This window comes from Galleria mellonella, unplaced genomic scaffold (genome assembly GCF_026898425.1).
Source record: "Galleria mellonella isolate WM207_F2 unplaced genomic scaffold, CSIRO_AGI_GalMel_v1 utg96, whole genome shotgun sequence".
NCBI classification, from domain to species: Eukaryota; Metazoa; Arthropoda; class Insecta; order Lepidoptera; family Pyralidae; genus Galleria; species Galleria mellonella.
This window is the reverse complement of record NW_026442179.1, coordinates 5,617,291-5,637,732: the sequence shown is the minus strand read 5'-3', so window position 1 is coordinate 5,637,732 and position 20,442 is coordinate 5,617,291. Positions and strand designations below refer to the sequence as shown.

Below are 20,442 nucleotides of genomic sequence, written 5' to 3'. Positions count from 1 at the left end.
CCGCCTTTTGTACCTTTATGTGTATATTTCAATCTGTATTTATGTTACTGTATTTCACTTGAATTGTTCACTTGTCATTGTATATTTTTATTTATGGTGCAATAAAGAGTTAAATAATAATAATACAATTTAAATTAATGAATTGGCTGAACAGAAGTAAGCTTTTAAGCAAAAGTATCACTGAGCTGTAGCCTTTTTGGGTCACTGCGACACACTTGGTGAAAACATATCTCCAATATTCATTTTATGTTTTATATGTTGTTTTTTTATATTTGAAAAAATGTAAATAATTGTATCATTTTATTCATTAATTTACGTGTGTTAAATGGCTCAAATAAAGTGTTTATCTATCTATCTATCTATCTATCTAAGTATGTAGATGTTAAGTGGAAATTTTTATTAAAAGAGAGGGACTGAAAGTAATATCAACTGGAACTAACAGAAGTTTCGAGACAAAGAATAATCTTGTTCTGCAAATAATATAATATCAATAAATTCGAACAAACAGTTAAATAAAATTGAGATGACAATGATCCGAATTGAGAATTTTGTCATTTTTACAATTAAATTAGGATTTCAAATGCGTTGCCTCGCATGCTCTAATGTGTATTAAGATTTTCGAATATTATCTTGGAAACAGCTTCAGTGCTATGATGTTGTGCCTTAAAACTATTTATATGACTATTTGTAACACGAACACTTTGAAGGATTTTGTTTATTTTAACAATATAATAAAGGCAATGTATTGGAATTGTCTAATATTTTTTTTATACCACTGAGGTGGCAAACAAGCATACGACCCACCTGATGGTAAGCGGTCACCGTAGCCTATGAACGCCTGCAATACCAGAGGTATTACGCGCGCGTTGCCGACCCTGAAGAAACCTCTTTACCCCCCTTTTGAAGAACCCCATGCTGTAGTCTCTTGGGAGAACCTCATGTCAACAGTCAATGTAGACAATTAGTATATTGAAGTCTATATTTAAAGGATTAAGCAAAATAATATAACTAATGGTTTTTCGAGCGATTTGAAGCGATATTACTAACTTTACTGAAAGTAAAAAGAGACTGTTTCTAGTATTAAAATGAAAACTTGCCTGAATAACACCCGAGTCCTCAGGAATGGCAACGCATGGGGGGTATCATGGGCGAAACAGTATACTCTGTTATGTCCATGGTACTGCTCATGTCTATAGGCGACGGTTACCACTTTCCATCAGGTGGGCCGTCAGCTTGTTTGCCATTCTATGTTGTATAAAAAAAAAAGAATTTAAATGGACATTAGTTGGTGGTTTTAAAATAAATGGGTATCTATCAAAAAATCTCTGATGATGGCTAAAAATGTAACGGAAAATAATCGACACGATTTGAACAATTTTAATCAAACGACTCCTTCAAAGTGTTTCTTCGTGTACGTGTTGGGAGAGAGTTCAGGGCCGGGGATATGGTCGGGTATGATCGGGTATGATCGGGTATGGTCGGGTATGGTGTGTTGTGTCGCGGTGCATGGCGTGTACTCACGAGGGCCTCGAGTTCGCGAGCAGGGCGGCGGGGTCGCGCTGCTTGATCTCGCTCTCGCGGACCGCCTCCGTCATCGTCTTGAACGCTGAGTTGTGGATGCTGGAACCACATATCACGTGCACCATTTATATATTTAAAGATCATTATTTTGTAACAAGGAAATAAAGAAATCTCTTCAAAGAACCGTGTCCCGTGAATTACAGTGCCCTATAATATTTCACAGATAAATTTTTCAAAGATATTTAGATATAGCGATATTTTCACAAATGAAATGGGTTCCTGCCACCTTGATATAACGCAGTTAATTTTTTATTTTTTGCTAACGAGGTGTCCCCACCAAATGCGCTTATAGGAACAATATAATTATAAGCTATATCGGGACTCGGCATGGCCCAGAACCCATACTATCCGGGACACGGTTCTTTGACAGTGTACTACTGGGAATAAAGATGTGTCAACTGATTTAAAATAGTAATAGTCGCCTAACAACATGGATATAAAAATACTGTGCCACCCCTATAGAGACTTTCTCACAAAGCTAAACTGGAGAATTACGGTATTATACGTCTCGTTTCATTGGCTATCTTTCTCGTTAGAATAAAACGATTTTTTTTCAAAAAGGGTACTAGAAACACTCAGTTATGGCATAAGGTATAGTAAAGAATCAGGTTAAATGAAATAACTGGTATATTGTAAAACGGCATCTAACCTTCCGTTAAATATCCACCGTACGTTAACAGTATTTGGGACATTGCTTTTAAGTGTTGCTCTTCTAACATTTGGTTTTCTTTACTAAAATGATTAATAAATTATAAGTTTGTATAAAAATATGTAGTTTACAATTATTTTATTATAGTAAAAAATTTTTTTTCAATTGTTTAACCCAAGTATTTATACAGTAAGTGTAACTGGTATTGTAACCACAGAGAGGTATGAATAAAAAAACATGCTCTTTATACTAATTATTTAAAAAAAAAATAACACTACAGACTTGCATTTCGCGGACTATATTTGAATCACGCTCGCGTCATAGTCGCTCATGACTAAGGATCACGAATTGGTTCCGAAACTAGTGGAGCAATTTCTATCTAATTGCACGTAAGTTAAACAGGTATTTTAACAGAACTATTTCTGGAGAATAAGTGGAAATGTGTTCGTAGACTGGAATTGAGAGAATGAAACGGAGTAGAGGCATATTGTATTCACACGGACATACAATATTACCAGTACAGTTTTATATTTATAGTAGAAATAGTGTTTTTTTTTTTTTTATTTAATTTTTATTTATTATTTCAGCCTTTAACTGTCCATTGCTAGATATAATCTTTTCTCATAAGGGGAGTTTTGCCAGTACTTGTCACATTTGGCAGGCAGGTTTTTTTTAATGGATGATAATGGAATGGTAACCCCACCCGCGCTATCGGTATACACTGGCGGGGCACCAGTGAAGGATGATAGGTGAGGATGAAGTAGGTCAGTTAGCCCATCGTGACAAATTCAACAAGAATTGTTCACGATGGTTTCCAGGAGAAACCACGTGGAGTTCGACCTAATAAGCTATATTGCTAGCAATGGGGCTGTCAAACTCCAATACTAACAATCCCTTTCCCCCCTGGCAGGCGGGTTGACAACAGTTCGGCTTTTAGTGATGTTTTAAGTGGGACGCTGCAGCCCATCCCTCGCTCTACTTTAGTCGCCTCTTACGACATACATGGGAAAACAATGGGTGGCCCATTCTGTGCCAGGACACACAGCGATTCTAATTTATTATATTTAATTAAATCTACATGTGTAAAAATACGTACTATACTATTCTACTATTAGAATGAATACAAGTTATGCGAATTAATCAAATTTTTTTTGCGTGAATTTACTGGGTACAGAGGAATAACATCCGAGTCCACAGGAATGGCAACGCATGGGGGGTATCATGGGCGAAACAGTATACTCTGTTATGTCCATGGCACCGTTCATATGTTCATATGTCTATAGGCGACGGTTACCGCTTTCCATCAGGTGGACCGTCAGCTTGTTTGCCATTCTAAGTTGTATAAAAAAAAAAAAAAGAATTAATTAAAGTACACAAAATGTCCTAGGGATGAATGAGGATCTTTATAGAATATAAATAAAAAAAAAAAAAAACAAAATACTGTTTTCGCGCGCTTCCAAGTTCTAGATAATATTAAATTTTCACAATTTAGAAAATTCAATTATACATTTTCTATACAACTGTAACTTTTACTATTTAAAACGTATACGCTCGTATTTACTCAATGATATAATTCTAAATATATCTATTCTAAATATATATTAAATAACAAACAAGTTAGCTATCATATATGTATAACCCTTTCAGACCCAAGATTTTTTCTTTCAGATTAAATATATTTTCGTGTTTCGGAGCCAAGCCATCTTGCCGGCACGCACGAGACTACTGCACCACCTAACCGCTAAAATGATTTCTTATTGGCTAGTTTAGAATCTCGCTATCATGTTACTTCAGCTTCGTGCGTAAAAATGAATTGCGCGCGGTTTTAGAATTTTTTAAAGTTACAACTCACGCCCGTATCGTTCAGGTCTGATAGGGGTATAGTGTCAGTTATCAATCTAACAGTAATAGGCAGTCGACACACGCAGTGCAGGCGGGCGGTGCGGGGGGCGGGGGTGGGGGCGGCGGCCGTCGTCTGCCGCTCCACCACACGTGTGCACTTGGCACCACAAGTCATACATTGCATTTGAGGCCTATAAAACCAAACGCAGCTACACGACATAAAATCGATTTAATTTTTGATTCTGTACTGAAATATTTACACATATGATTTTTTTTCTATTTAATTTTACCTACCCTCCAAAAATAGAGGGGAAGAGATTGTTAGTAATGTAGGCTACACGTCCCACTGCTAGCAATATACCCTGTCAGGTCGACCTCCACGCGGTTCCCCCTGGAAACCATCGTGCTGAGTTCCAGGTGTATTCATCACGATGGGCCGACTGACCCCTGCTTTTTCATTATTCACCTGTCATCCCTCACTGGTGCCCCGCCGGCGTATACCGTTAGCGCAGGCGGGGTTATCACTCCATTCATCATCCATTAAAAAAAAAAACCCTCCAAAAATAAGCATAATATTGTCAGGTATACAAATTGGGAATCTGTAATTGGCTAATGTATGGTGTAAATATAATATTTTTAATCATTCTAGATATAAGCTGTTAATTCTAAATGTAATATTAAAATAAAATAAATAAATGTTAGAGCTTTATTGATATGAGTTCTATTTATTAAAATTAAAATTTTTACTAATATTCAAATTTTCTTTAATCTGGTTTAAAATATAGGATATCATTCGGTATCCTTGACAAAAAAAATTTTTTTTAGTTTCCTGAACATTTGACAGATTTGGATTTAGCTGTCTTTGATTTTATAGGCCTCAATTAGTAATGGTTCAAAACCTTACATTATATAAATAGAGTATCGAGCCTCAAAAATGGCTAAACTTTTTGTAATTTGGCAATTAGTTGACAAAAAGTCGATTTTTCTATCAGTGTTCTATATACTTATGTACACAATGTATCTTGACGTATTATTTAATAAATAGAATGAGTATTTACGCATTAAAAAGATGCAGAAATTATAAGACAAAATTTAGTTAGTTATAAAAGAGTCACTCATAAATATTTATCACGTAAAATTGCATGAAAAAGTTTACCCACTTTTCTCGAAGCATTTCTATGGAGACACTCTATCTATACAATCTAAGCTTCACACGTTATTTAGCAGACTATAAAAAAAAATAGGCGATCGTAACACTCACTGAAATATATATATTGTGACAGTGAATTTACTGGGTACAGAGGAATAACACCTGAGTCCTCAGGAATGGCAACGCATGGGGGTATCATGGGCGAAACAGTATAATCTGTTATGTCTATAGTACTGCTCATGTCTATAGGGTACGGTTACCACTTTCCATCACGTGGGCCATCAGCTTGTTCGCCATTTTAAGTTGCATACAAATATATATTATATTAGATTCTAGCTACTATTCTGAGCTACTTACACAGTGACGACTAGGTCCGGTATGAGAGTGGCGATGGGGATGAGGACCAGCCCCAGCCAGAACACGAGCGAGCTGAACACCATGCGGTCCATGCCGCGCATCACGGCGCCGATCAACACCAGCGGGTACAAGTTACTGGCATACACAAACAAATACGTTGAGACATTAGTCGAATTAAAATTTATACTTAAGTATATAACATTATTTATTTATTTAACTCTTTATTGCACCAAAAACATAATAATAAACATAGACATATAAACAATTCAACTGAAATACAGTAGCATGAAGTACAGGTCAAAATATACACATAAAGGTACAAAAGGCGGTCTTATCGCTAGGGCAATCTCTTACAGTCAACCTTTGGTTAAAGGAGAACAGATAGAAGTAAGTAGATGGCGCAAGAGTGATATAAAAATTTTTACGTATCATATAAATTGGTAATGAAAATGTGTATAATCAGAGGTTGATATAAAATTAAATATGCCGACATTCCAACTTAATTTTCCGTATATTTTTACGCCATATTTGACAATATTTTTTTTTATTTTCACGTTACAGCAAAGACATATCACAGATACTGCCTTAACATGGTGTATGAAGAAAGATTATAATATTATTTGTAATGATTAACTATCTAACTATTATAGACGCAGTTTTCTTAGCTCGCTCCATGCAACTTAAAAATTGGCGTGAAATTACAAAGAATAATTGTTTTAAATCACGTTTACTTCTATGAAGTCAGTCAACTAATTCTGGACTCTAGAAACTGTTATTTATGAGTATGTAATTCTTTCTATAATCGTATTTACCTGTATACGAGGATAAATATGAACCACATGGCGACGGAGCCCCAAATGGCGACGTGGGTGACCCAGGTCCACGAGTGCGTGGCTAGACCCGCCTTCAGGCACACTGTCAGCACCACATACTACGAGAGAACAAAAACACGCGTTACTAGAGTTGTATTGTCGTGGGCAACAGTTAATTACAGGGGGGGGGGGGGGAGAAGGGATTGTTAGTAATGGGGATTAGTAGCCCTATTGCTAGCAATATACCCTGTCAGTTCAACCTCCTCGTTGTTCCTCCTGGAAACCATCGTGATTGATTTATTGTTAGATTCCTCACAGTGGGCTAACTGACCTGCTTCATCTTCACCTATCATCCCTCACTGGTGCCTCGCCAGTGTATACCGACAGCGCAGGCGGGGTTACCATTCCATTATCATCCATTAAATAAAAACAGTTAATTACATATATGAATAAATTAATACAAGTTGTAGCCGACCCCGGACGGGAACTTACTAGTTTGGCTTCTTCACAAGTCCTGGGGCCAAACTGGGTCTTTACCATCCAAACACGCTTTGTTGCGTGTAAAAAGTTACTTATTTACACTATGTACACGGAAGAGGGTATCGCGATACACACGAACACAGTTACTGACGATACCGCAGCGGAGTTCGAACTCGACGCTGGGTACGAGCGTGCGCGTGCGCATGGTAAGCGTCAGGCCGGACGACTAACTGTCGATGCATGGCGCTATCGACGCAGTGGGTGCGGTAATTAGAGATGGGATTAACCTCGACTGTTAGTCAATTTAATAATGAAAGGTATGTTATAGTAACCGTGTAGACGATGTTGCCGAGCACGAGGTAGCCGCCGTCGCGGCCGTCGGGCCACAGCACGTGGTGCGAGGTGAGTAGCACGGGCAGCCAGAACAGCAGCACCGAGTGCAGCAGCGCGTTCACCGCCCACACCCAGAACACGCGCACGTTGAACAGCAGCCCCTGCTGCGACGGGATGTACAGCACCGGGTGCTGCGGGACATACGGACGAGCATGCTCTCAGTGTGGTTTTATTTATTTATAAGTTTAACAGTCTTACTGAAATAATTTGTATAAACTCATTTATTAATTTACGTGTGTCATAAATGGCTGAAATAAAGTGTTTATCCATCTATCTATCTAAATTAAAAGTACGTGGCATGCTTTAAAAATTACTTATTTTTTTATAGCAGACTAGTTACCAAACTGCCTGCCAAGTGTGGTACCTACTAGTAAAACCCATCAAAGGGGAGGACTATGTTCAACAGTGGATAATTAACAACTGATATATATATTTATACCATACATTACAACAAATTACTGATTTCCAATTTGTATACCAAACAAAGTTAAGCAAAATTTTTTTGAGGCATAAATTTAGATATTTTGCAAGCAACTTGTAACCCGCTCTGCATCAAGCACTGGTATAAATTATACTTTATTTTGACCTTTTGTAAACTCAAATTTCTGTACGTAGTTACAATTCTGGTGCCATCGTTTTATTTTTGACAACTTTGCAGACTAGTTTGGTAACAGCAGACAACTTTTAGTACATTTTATGTTAGTAAATATACTTAAACAACCTCTGGGTAAATGAGTATTCACACTAGAGGACTATCTAATACATTGACAATAACAGAATATCAGTGTTTTGCTTCACTTTTTGTTTTCAGCAAAGCAATAAACTGAGTTCTGGCCTTATTGTGTTACTATGACACATGCATGAAAGAAGGAAATTGTTGTTTTATATATTTTGCTTTTTGTTTTTTTTTTTTTGTTCTTCATTCTTTTATCTCTTTTTACTGTGTATATCTGTATTATGTGTATGTTTGTATTGTTATTTGTGTGCAGTAAGTAATGCAAATAAATTATCTATCTATCTGTATTTATAAACATTTATATACGATTTTAAATTTTACTAGAAGGACACTGTACAAAAGTTGGCTACATGGATAGACTAGATGATTTTTCTACTTGTATTTCTGTCGCTAAGCAGTTTTATCCGCATGGCTGTGTTTAAGTTCGAAGGAATGGCAACGCAAGAAGAGTGCTGTTAGTATATTTTTAATGTCCATGATGTTTTTTAAAACTATACATAATGGTTACCATTTCTAAATCCATAAAAAATAAGCCTAGAGTATGTGTTTTTTTTTACAACACAGATGGCAAACGAGCATGCGGCTCACCTGATGGTAAGTGACTACCGTCACCCATGATCACCCACAACACCAACGGCATTGCAGGTGTGCTGCCGGCCTTTTAAAAAAGGAATATGCTCTTTTCTTGAAGGTTATGATGTCGTATCGGTTCGGAAATACTGCTGCTGGAAGTTGATTCCAAAGGATGGTTGTGCGTGGGAGAAAGTGCTTTGAAAAACGCACATTGGAAGACCGCCACTCGTCCAGATGGTTGGGATGAAACTTTAGTTTATGGCGGGTTGTACGGTGGTGAAATTCAGCAGCAGGTATCAAAACTAATAACTTACCCTTAACATGATTTCGGGCGAGCATAGCTTGTCGAAGAGTCCAATGGCGAATGGCGGGAGTGCGGTGAATATCACGTTGTAGAAACCTATCGTCCAGCGCTCGAACAGGATCTGACCGGACCTGTGTGAACATGTCAACGACGTGCTATCAGTGTATGCATGTATGTATGTATTATGGCCACTTACATGTATTGTGATTGGGCCAAAACATCTATGCGTATTGATAAATTATGAATGAATGAATGAATGAGTATACTTTATTTGCATTATACAATATAGGAAATAAGCAAGGCAATTTACAAACACAACGATACAATTGTATAAGTACAGTAAGGCGGTCTTATTGCTGAGAGCAATCTTTTCAAGACAACCTTAAGGTTATTATGGTGACATTAACAATAACTTCATATATAATAAATTATAGATATGAATTATGTCGAGGCTGTTTCGACGCCGAAGAAACGGCTGCTCACGTAATCCTGGAATGTGAGGCTGTGGCCCGTCAACGTTTAGAAATCCTCGGAACGGTGAGGTCGCTCCGTGAGGCATGTGAAGAACCCAGGAAGCTTCTGCGCTTCTGGGCGGAACTAGGTTGGCTGTACTAGATACGACTCATACGCACAATGGCCCAAATGAGAGGCTAAGCGCGGAAAATAGAATCTTCATCACATTCACACATTCACATAGATATAAATTACTCAAATTTAAATAGGCGATCTTATTGAAATATTATCATTGATGTCTCGTATTTATTGATGATTTGACAGTTAACAAATTAAAAAAAAAATTGACTTAGCAAAATGAATTTTAGTATTGTCTATTAAAAATTGGTCACTATTAAGGACAAATCTGTGCAGAAGTATCAAAGGTTTTTATCAGGGAGTGAAGGGATTATAAGTAATGGAGATTAAGGGTCTTATACAGAATCTAAAGTAATCAATTAAGAATAAAAAAGTAATAGTGTAAACGGTGTACTACTCACCACGCTGAGTATATGGCGAACCAGAGCTCGATGACATAGAGGCAGATGTTCTTGTAGAAGGAGTAAAGGATGAGCTTGCTGATCCGCGAGTAGTTCCACGCGCCGTGCACCAGCAGCAGCCGCAGCAGGAAGCGGAACTGCATCACGATCACATATGCCGGATGTAATGTTACTGAACGGTTTAGACTTCTGAGGGGCGAGAGAGTGAATTCAATTTCTGAATTGGCATAAAATTTAGTTTTTAGGAATAATCACACGCCAGGGTTCATTTCCTCTTTTTATGGCAAATCAAAAAGCTGAGTTGTGGCCATTTTGTATTACTGTGGCACATGTATGAAGAAAAAAAATTGTTACTAATTTTATGCATTACGCTTTTTTTTTTTTAATTTTGTGTATATGTATCTTTTTTTATCTTTTTTCACTTTGCATTTGTGTCTTTTGCTGTTTGTGTGCTGTAAGTAATGCAAATAAATTATCTATCTATCTTTATCTATCTATTTTTCTTGTGTTCAGGTGACGGTGAGTACCCTGTGTCGGGCTGAATGTGTCGGCAGCAGTTTATTTGAGGAGGTGCAAGGCGCATCTTAGTCGAGCGGTCTCGGTATACAATAAGCTACCCCTTCCTTTCCTGTCGGTGTCACAAGAGCCGACTGAGGGAAGGCGAGGGATGGGCAGCAGCGTCCCTTTTAAAACATTTCTAAAGCCAGACTGTGGCTGCCAGTCCGCCTGCCAAGCGTGACAACTACTGGCAATACTCAATAAGGGGGAGGCTTATGTTCAGCCGTGGAGAGTTGAAGGCTGATGTGAAGGTACCTGTGCGACGCTGTAGTCGGAAGCGCAGACGGCCTGCAGCCCCTCGACGCCGGAGATGCCGACGCCGACGGACGCGCGCTGGATCATGGCGACGTCGTTGGCGCCGTCGCCGATGGCCAGTGTCACCGCGCCCGTCGCCGCCGACACCATCTCCACCACCTGCCGACCGCGTCGTAACGCCACCACACCACATTTAAGAACCTCGTATTTTTTTTTATACAACTTAGAATAGTAAACAAGCTGACGGCCCACCTGATGGAAAGTGGTAACTGTCGCCTATACACATGAGCAGTACCATGGACATAACAGAGTATATTGTTTCGCCCATGATACCCCCTATACGTTGCTATTCCTTAGGACTCAGGTGTTATTCCTCTGTACCCAGTAAATTCACGCTCTATCCCACCCTTCAAACCAAAACACAGCCATGCAAACACAACTGCTTCGCGGTTGAAACACGAATGGTACCCAAGCAATCGACTTTTGTACAAAGTCTCCCTCTGGTATTTTATCGACTCGTAGACCGTTGCGAAGTATTCTATGGTAGATATAGAAAAGTATGAATGCGAGTTTTTATCCTGGATTAGTGAAGTGAAATCAAAATGCGAGTAGACATTTTATAAGCAAAAAATACATTCAGAGTGTGACTACTGAAATGAAATAATATTTACTTGCAAAAGACAATTTTTTTACGAATCACACACTAAAGAAGCAAGACTATACAGTATAATTTACACTATATATAACCTGACAAAACAATCATATACACACATATATATTTAAAATAGTTTCTAGCACTAATTTGACTTTGTACAAAAGTCGATTGCTTGGGTACCTCTGTCCCATTCGTGTTTCAACCGTGAAGCAGCTGTGTTTCGGTTTGAAGGGTGGGATATGGCGTGAATTTACTGGGTACAGAGGAATAACACCTGAGTCCTCAGGAATGGCAACGCATGGGGGGTATCATGGGCGAAACAGTACACTCTGTTATGTACATGGTACTGCTCATGTCTATAGGCGACTGTTACCACTTTCCATCAGGTGGACCGTCAGCTTGTTCGCCATTCTAAGTTGCATAAAAAAAATTTGCAAAAGACAATTTTTTTACGAATCACACACTAGAGATGCAAGCCTAATACTGTATAATTCACACTATGTATAACCTGACAAAACAATTATTATATATACACACATACATATTTAAAATAGTTTCCAGCACTAGTAGACGTTATTCTATTCAAATTTGATTTTGTTCTTTTTTTTCCTAGTAATTTTAATTATAAACGATAGAAAAATCTGTTAAATCAGTCCAGTGATTCCCAAACATTCTGCTTACCAATAAATAATGAATGAATGAATGAATGAGTATACTTTATTTGCATTATACAATATAGGAAATAAGCAAGGCAATTTACAAACACAACAATACAATTGTATAAGTACAGTAAGGCGGTCTCATTGCTGAGAGCAATCTTTTCAAGACAGCCTTAAGGTAATGGACTAATTGTTGTACAAGCAGGTATGATAGTGCTGTATAATTAAAAAAGCATCTTTTGTAAATTAAAAATTAAAAATAATATTTAAAAGGACCTACTTATTTAAAGCATTAGCATAACATGAGCGGAACAGTTTGACGGGCGCACCTCAGCCTTCTGTATTGGCGAGACGCGGCAGCAGACGACGACCTTGCACGAGATGCACAGGTCGAGGAAGTCCTTCTTGAGGTCGCAGCCCATCGCGTACTTGAGGGTCTTGCCGTCGATGATGAGCGCCACCTCGTTCTGCTTGCGCAGGTTTTCGCCGAACTCCATCGATTGCCGGGATATCGTTTCGCGAGTACCCTGTATTTAAACATAGCTATTACTCGAGCGAGGATGTTGCCTATGTCAACAGCTTTTACGCCACTTTCAGTATACGCAAAGGCTTCCAACATGGCTACTGGACTTATAACAAAACAAGGCTTCTAGACAAGTTACACACATAAATATTAGGAGAGGGGGAGACTTTGTACAAAAGTCGATTGCTTGGGTACTTCTGTCCCATTCGTGTTTCAACCGTGAAGCAGTTGTGTTTGCATGGCTGTGTTTCGGTTTCAAGGGTGCGATATGGCGTAAATTTACTGGGTACAGAGGAATAACACCTGAATCCTCAGGAATGGCAACACATGGGGGTATCATGGGCCAAACAGTATACTCTGTTATGTCCATGGTACTGCTCATGTCTATAGGCGACGGTTACCACTTTCCATCAGGTGGACCGTCAGCTTGTTTGCCATTCTAAGTTGTATAAAAAATAAAAAAATAAAAAACAAATAACCAGTGATATGGATTTCCACAATATAACAACTAGTTGAATAAAACGGATATACATGAATCACAATAGGATTTACTTGTATAAACCGCCGATGTCAATGTACTGGGTCTGTAAATATTACACAGTCAGCGCGAGAGGTGTATTGAACTCGGCGGGTTATGTAGAGTAAAACCTATTACGAGTGGTGTGCGGTGGTGTGCGGTGGTGGGTACGTACGTCGAGGCTGTCCTCGTTGAGCACGAGCAGCGGCATGGAGGGGTGGATGAGGTGGGCGGAGTGCGCGATGTTGATGGCGGTCTCCTGCTTGTCGCCGGTCAGCACCCACACGTAGATGTTCGCGCGCAGCAGCGCCGAGATCGTCTCCGGCACGCCTTCCTGCCATCACCACCACCATCGCTTGTTATTACATGTCGTGTCAGCCGTGGCAGACATTTGGTCCTTCCCTCCGGATATTACATTTTGTACTACCCAATAAACGTGTGACCATTTTCTAGATCGCTCTCCGTTGTACACGAAGACCTCTGACGTGATTTTCGTTTGATAATTTTGGCCAATTTTGTGTAGCGATATGATTACAAATGGATAATCATCTTTAAAAAAAATTCAAATCCGTTTAGTAGTTTAGATTAGCACGTTCAAACAAACTTCTGCTATCGGTACAGATAATCTATTATTATTTATTTATTTACTTAACAAAATTAAAATACAGGTACTGGGTACTAATAGATAGGATGCAGGCATAAATAAGACAGTTATTACCATCATTTATCAATATAAGAAGTATTGGCTGCAACTAGAAGAACTGTGAAAATAATAGGTTATTTTTAAACAATTTAATATTATACAATGCTAATAAAACATGTGAAATGTATAATTTTTTAAATAGTATGACAGGTGTTGTCTGAGGACGGATGTAGTAAATTGTATCTGGGGGTGGTGGTGGCCGAGCTCGTACCTGCAGCTTGTCCTCGATGGCGGTGGCGCCGAGCAGCCGCAGGTTGTTCTCGATGAGCAGCGCTGCTTCCTCTATTTTCTGCTCGCGGTCCTGTATCGCTATGCTCGCCTTGTGGTATGTGTTTGACCAGTCCTAGTGACAAACATATACATGTTGTCAAGTTTGTTTCTCATTAAGGTTAGTAGAAACACTGGATTGCAGATAGACTTTAAATGCAATCGAATTGAGTTCAAATTGACATTATTTATTTATTTACACTTTATTACACCATTTATAAAATAGTAAATACATTTAACTGTAATGAGAAGTGATACAAAAGGCGGCCTTATTGCTAAGCAATCTCTTTCAGAACAACCTTTGGGTAGAGAGCATTACATCGAATGGACATCAAATAAATATTACAATTTGAAGTCTATTCACTACAATCATTGATATAGTTGATTGTATCGAAAATCAGCCAGTAAATCTTAATATGCATTTATAAATTTAAAATAATCGGTTTTTTTTTTTTAATTTAATCTGTTAAAGTTAAGTACAACATAACTCGAGTATTTCATATTGACAGAAAAAAAATTTAGAGGCGTGATGTTAGATTATTAAACATTCGAGTTACTCTGTTCCCACCGCCAGGTCTTCAAGCCTCGACGCTCTTAATTTTTTAATTTATGGCGATGTTAGAGAATTCTGGAATAACACTGCTGTCATAGTTTTTTTTTTTTTTTATACAACTTAGAACGGCAAACAAGCTGACGGCCCACCTGATGAAAAGTGGTAACCGTCGCCTATAGACATGAGCAGTACCATGGACATAACAGAGTTTATGGTACGTTACTTTATGATCACATCTATAAGCGACTTTTACATCAGATGAGTCGTCAGATATATAATCTAAATTGTAGAAAAACAAAACCAATTTAAATTCCTCATTGCTGTGTAACGTTAATCTAGAATGTGTCGTGTACGTACCTGGTAGAACTGTTCCGATATGTCGGTGACGGCGAACACGAGCGTCCTCAGCCCCTCGGCGGCGAAGTGTTCCAGGTGTGCGAGCGTGGTGTCGGCCAGCGGCGCCGAGCGGCCCCCCGCCAGCCGCGGGTAGATCACCGAGTCCGCGCCCTTGCAGTACAGCTTGATCTCGCCTGCACACATCCTTACTGTTACACCACTACTCATACTTTCTGAGCCATTACTCATTTTACAGTAAGTCCTGTTCAATAATAATTTATTAACTTTAATATTTTATGTTATTTTTTTTTATACAATTTAGAATGGCAAACAAGCTGACGGTCCACTTGATGGACAGTGGTAACCGTCGCCTGTAGACATGAGTAGTACCATGGATATAACAGAGTATACTGTTTCGCCCATGATACTACCGATGCGTTGCCATTCCTGAGGACTCAGGTGTTATTCCTCTGTACCCTGTAAATTCACTATGTGAAATTAGCGACAGTAGATTAAGTTAAGTACATCTAAGCTGTTTATAAAATATGCTGATTTTTGTTGTTATATATAATTATATTAAATTATAAGTAAAAATGCCGTCTGTTGACTTAATGTAACATAAAAAAAAGTCTAAGCAACACATACAAATTTTAATTTTACAATGTGTTTTTGCATTAAATCCATAGTATTTTCTTATTTATATGATTTTTTAATGATTTTTTTTTAAATATTAAACAACAATTGTTTTTTTTTATTTATTTTTTAATAATCTTAATTAACAATAATTACGAGTAAGTATTGTATGTACGTAGTACAAAGTAAGGTGCCTAATTAACTAAACTTTTTTGCAACTAGTCAGTATGTCCTCTAAATCCAAAAAAGTTTACACAGGTATTACCTACTTGGTAAGAAATGATATAATCATTGATTAACAATTTGAAATAATATGCTTAGACTTTTTTGATGTGTATATTCTGTTATAATTCATTAGTTTTTTGTTTTCTTTTGTATAAAAAAAACTACATTTATCAAATTATGTAAAAATATTAATTTTGAACATAAACTCCAAAAACAAAATAATAATAAATGAAAAATAGTAGAGTGTGAAGCTACGAGTATGAGTGGCGGCGGCACGTACCTGTGGGCGTCCTGACGACGACGGACATGCGCTTGCGCGCGGAGGTGAAGTCGAGCACGTGCAGCACCTTGTAGTGCAGCGCGCGGCCGCGCGCGCGCACGGCCACGCCGCCCGCCGACCGCGCCTCGAACACGAACCCGAACGCCGCCGCGCCCGCCACCAGCGCGCGCTCGTCTGCCCACCACCGCACCACACATACACACATACACACATACACACATACATACATACATACATACATACACGCGACGACACCAGGGCCTCTACTCACTTATGGGCGGGAGCACCTACATACCAGCTTGAACCCTTCCACTCAGTGCAACGACGAGCTATGAGAATTGTCGATGATCCCATGCTCGCAAGCGGTATCGAACCCTTAAGTCTTAGGAGAGATTTTGCCTCACTCTGCGTGTTCTACCGCCTGTACGACGGATTGTGCTCAGAGGAATTATTCAATATGATGCCTACGGCCACTTTCTATCATCGTACGGCTCGCCATCGACAGGGAGTTCACCCTCATACCTTACAGCCTAAATGATCGCGTACAACGCGGTTTCAGAGATGCTTTCTCCCACGAACACTCAGGTTATGGAATGAGCTCCCTGCCGAGATTTTCCCAAGAGACTACAGCATGGGGTTCTTCAAAAGAGGGGTAAAGAGGTTTCTTCAGGGTCGGCAACGCGCGCGTAATACCTCTGGTATTGCAGGCGTTCATAGGCTACGGTAACCGCTTATCATCAGGTGGGCCGTATGCTTGTTTGCCACCTCAGTGGTATAAAAAAAAAACATGAGTCATCCGGGGATGCTATCTCATTCTATCTCACGAACTCGCTAGCGATGTCGATTCCATCGACGAATTCGCTTGCCACTAGTCTAGAGGCCCTGGGCAACGAACACACTGCACGATAAAACCGTTTATAAATACATTCAAGAAATACGATGAATAACGGAGATAGAAATCTTATGTAGATTTTGCTTCGTAACAATTTTTTTTTTCTCAAACAAAAACAACGGTTTCAATAAATCAAAAATCAGTTTTAATTACTAGGTTATAATACCGTGTTGGTCTCACATTAATTTTGTGAAGATCGCAAGTAATTACGATTTTTTTTTATATATTTATGATCACTATTATTATTAAGCGATAGTTCAACTGCTAAAAACTAACTTTGGCATATTCTTGGATTTAATTAAAGCTTTAGATACGACTGAGATCCCATTACTTTCTACGAATATAAATACCTCGTGTTTAGTTGAATGTCAAACTAAACACGAGGTATTTACACCTTTCAATCTTACTTGATCGATAAGAATCAATATGCTACAATTAATTCACCAATAAGTTGATATTAACATATCACGAATGGAGTTTCTCAAGGAAGCATAATAGGGTCCAGCTTCGTTAATGGTTACATAAACGATATTTTAATGTAATAACTACCTGTTTGACTTACGTGTAATTAGACCTACAACTTTTAACAATAAACGATATTGACAAACAAAATCTTGAACCAATTCAAACTGCTGTTAAACCACCTTAAGACTCAAATAGAAAATAATCAATTAATCAACTAGTTATCAGCAAAAACCTTTTTAGTTAACCATTACATTATACATAAAATGCCAAAAAGTAATATGGATTTTTATATTTTATTTCAAAAAACAAAAATAATAAACATAAATTTAAATTATGATTCAAAAATATACCTGGTGAAGCAGCCTGATATTCGATTTTTCCATTCCGCTGTTCTGGTATAACAGTGTGGCAGATGGCTAGCATCGTGAGAAACTCCTCGATGATGGGTGCTGTGGGGTGGTTCTTGGTCAGATTCTGATACAACAACGTGTCTTCCAATTTCTCATTTGGTCCCGGACGATTGTAAATAATCTGTAAAAAGATTAATACATGTAAAAAACTATGCTAGAGAGAACACTCAGGTTGTGGAATGAGTTCCCTGCCGAGGTTTTCCCATGAGACTACAGCATGGGGTTCTTCAAAAGGGGTTTAAGGTAAAGAGGTTTCTTCAGGGTCGGCAACGCACGCGTAATACCTCTGGTATTGCAGGTGTTCATAGGCTACGGTACCCACCTGATGGTAAGTGGTTAACTTACCATCAGGTGGGCCGTATGCTTGTTTGCCACCTTAGTGATATAAAAAAAAAATTATGCGACTCCGGCTTTTTGTATGCACTCCTTAAAACTCCGACTAAGCTGATAAAAAGGAAGTTAGTTAATTGTCAACTATCGCATTGTCGATATATATTTTAAGTAAATAAATAAGTAGTACCCACATATCACGACGTACGTGACTATACGTCGCAATGTAGGTAATAAAAAACAGGTATGTAGGTACCAATCACCAGCAATTTCACCATCGCGTTAAGTCCCAATAGTGTACTTAGAATATATATCAACAAGGCAAAAGTTTCAATATAAAGTTTGAAAGTTAAAATTTAAATTTAAAAGTCATTCATAATTTGAAGTTCTGGATTGTATGATTATAAGCACTTCTTGTCTATGGAAAACTTTATGATTCTAAAGATTTGGTGAAGAGTGGTGTTGTCTGTCCCATTCGTGTTTCAACCGTGAAGCAGTTATGTTTGCATGGCTGTGTTTCGATTTGAAGGGTGCGATATTTACAGGATACAGAGGAATCACACCTGAGTCCGCAGGAATGGCAACGCATGGGGGGTATCATGGGCGAGACAGTATACTCTGTTTGTCCATGGTACTGCTCATGACTATAGGCGACGGTTATCACTTTCCATCAGGTGGACCGTCAGCTTGTTTGCCATTCTAAATTGTATTAAAAAAAAAAAACTTAAAATATAATTTGCAGAATAACGTAGATATAATATAGTTCTAAGTCGTGATTAGTACACACCTCTCCTATGGAGCACTTGTGGAACTTCATAACATTGCACGTGAGCGTGCCGGTCTTGTCGCTGAAGATGTACTTCACCATGCCCAGCTCCTCGTTCAGGTTGGACGTCCGCGCCATCGCCGGCGTGTCTGTCGCCTCGTGGTACATCTCACTGTCCATCGCTATGAATTTCGCCTGAAAATATATTTCATCTTTACACTGTGCCCAAATGCAGGTATTTTAGTACAACAGATAAAAAAAGAAAGTTTTCCCTCTTGTTTTTTTTTAGTCGATTGAAATGGTTCTAATCGACTGTGCAATTGTCGAGTCCTTAGATTTAGTATTTCGAGAAAGGAGCAGTTAAGGAGAGACATATGCTGGAAGGACGAATTTAAAGCAAAATCTCGGATGTACTATCACAAATGCGGGACAAACCATTCGATATGTCCGTGAGGACACTGACCGCAGATGCTGGGGTTATAGGTTTACAATTAAACGGGATACTAGCTTATTTGGCATCCTTGATGGTATGTTAAAATGATATACACGCGCCACCTGCCTATTTCTATATGTTCTCCTTTAACCAAAGGTTGTCTGTAAGAGATTGGCGTAGCGATAAGACTGCCTTTTGTACCTTTATGTGTATATTTCAATCTGTATGGTATATATGTTACTGTATTTCACTTGAATTGTTCACTTGTCATTGTATATTTTTATTTATGGTGCAATAAAGAGTTAAATAATAATAGTATATTATTTAAACAGGTGTAAACAAAATCATTTGTAACCTTTTAAACGAGTATTCAAGCAGTAAAATAATGTTTTTTCCAAGGCTAAATTTATACCTAAGCATGTATACATGAGGTAACAATAACACAGAATATCTGTTACGTATGAGGACGGCGGCACATATCGTCATAGTCGTAGAATACTGACGGATCTATATATGTAATATTTGTCAGATCCGTCAGTATTCTACCACTATGACGAATGTATCATGGTGATAGAAAAATTACAAATTGTGCGTCATCCTGTGTTCTAATGAGGTAAGGTTTTTTTTATGGGTGATAATGGAATGGCAACCCCGCCTGCGCTATCGGTATACGCTGGCGGAGCACCAGTGAGGGATGATAGGTGGTGATGAAAGTAGGTCAGTTAGCCCATCGTGACAAATTCCGCTAGAATTAACCACGATGGTTTCCAGGGGGAACCGTGTGGAGGTCGACCTGATATGGGTGTATTGCTGGCAATGGGCCGGTTAGACCCTATTACTAACAATCCCTTTCCCCCCAATGAGGTTAAGTTAGGTAAGCACACGAGTTGTACGCACACCCTCGTCCCGATGCTAGTGCTGAGAAGGTGCACCGGGGGTTTTTATCTGGTAAAAGTCCGTCAGTACCCACATAAATCCCCCGAGGTATGTGACATGCGTGAGCATGTCCCCTCGACAAAAAAAAGGTAAGCATACCAGTTACTTGTGGCAATAATATACTACTTCTACTTGTAATGATAAACTATATCCTTCACGACTCTGGAACGCGCTTCC

At 38.7% G+C, this 20,442-nt stretch overlaps 1 protein-coding gene across 10 annotated transcripts in view; it reads right to left on the bottom strand.

The window, feature by feature from the left end:
• The window catches only part of LOC113517711 (probable phospholipid-transporting ATPase IA), a 125,935-nt gene that overhangs the window by 15,691 nt on the left and 89,802 nt on the right, over positions 1–20,442 (bottom strand). For all 10 annotated transcript variants that reach the window (XM_052902750.1, XM_052902754.1, XM_052902756.1 and 7 more), the window contains 14 exons: positions 18,918–19,091; positions 17,741–17,921; positions 16,034–16,207; positions 14,917–15,089; positions 13,951–14,082; positions 13,212–13,370; positions 12,326–12,523; positions 10,683–10,841; positions 9,870–10,006; positions 8,888–9,008; positions 7,204–7,395; positions 6,392–6,510; positions 5,580–5,714; positions 1,522–1,620 (listed from right to left, as the gene is read on the bottom strand). In XM_052902750.1, coding sequence (XP_052758710.1) covers positions 1,522–1,620; positions 5,580–5,714; positions 6,392–6,510; positions 7,204–7,395; positions 8,888–9,008; positions 9,870–10,006; positions 10,683–10,841; positions 12,326–12,523; positions 13,212–13,370; positions 13,951–14,082; positions 14,917–15,089; positions 16,034–16,207; positions 17,741–17,921; positions 18,918–19,091 — 2,153 coding nt within the window. The remainder of the gene's footprint in view (positions 1–1,521; positions 1,621–5,579; positions 5,715–6,391; positions 6,511–7,203; positions 7,396–8,887; positions 9,009–9,869; positions 10,007–10,682; positions 10,842–12,325; positions 12,524–13,211; positions 13,371–13,950; positions 14,083–14,916; positions 15,090–16,033; positions 16,208–17,740; positions 17,922–18,917; positions 19,092–20,442) is intronic.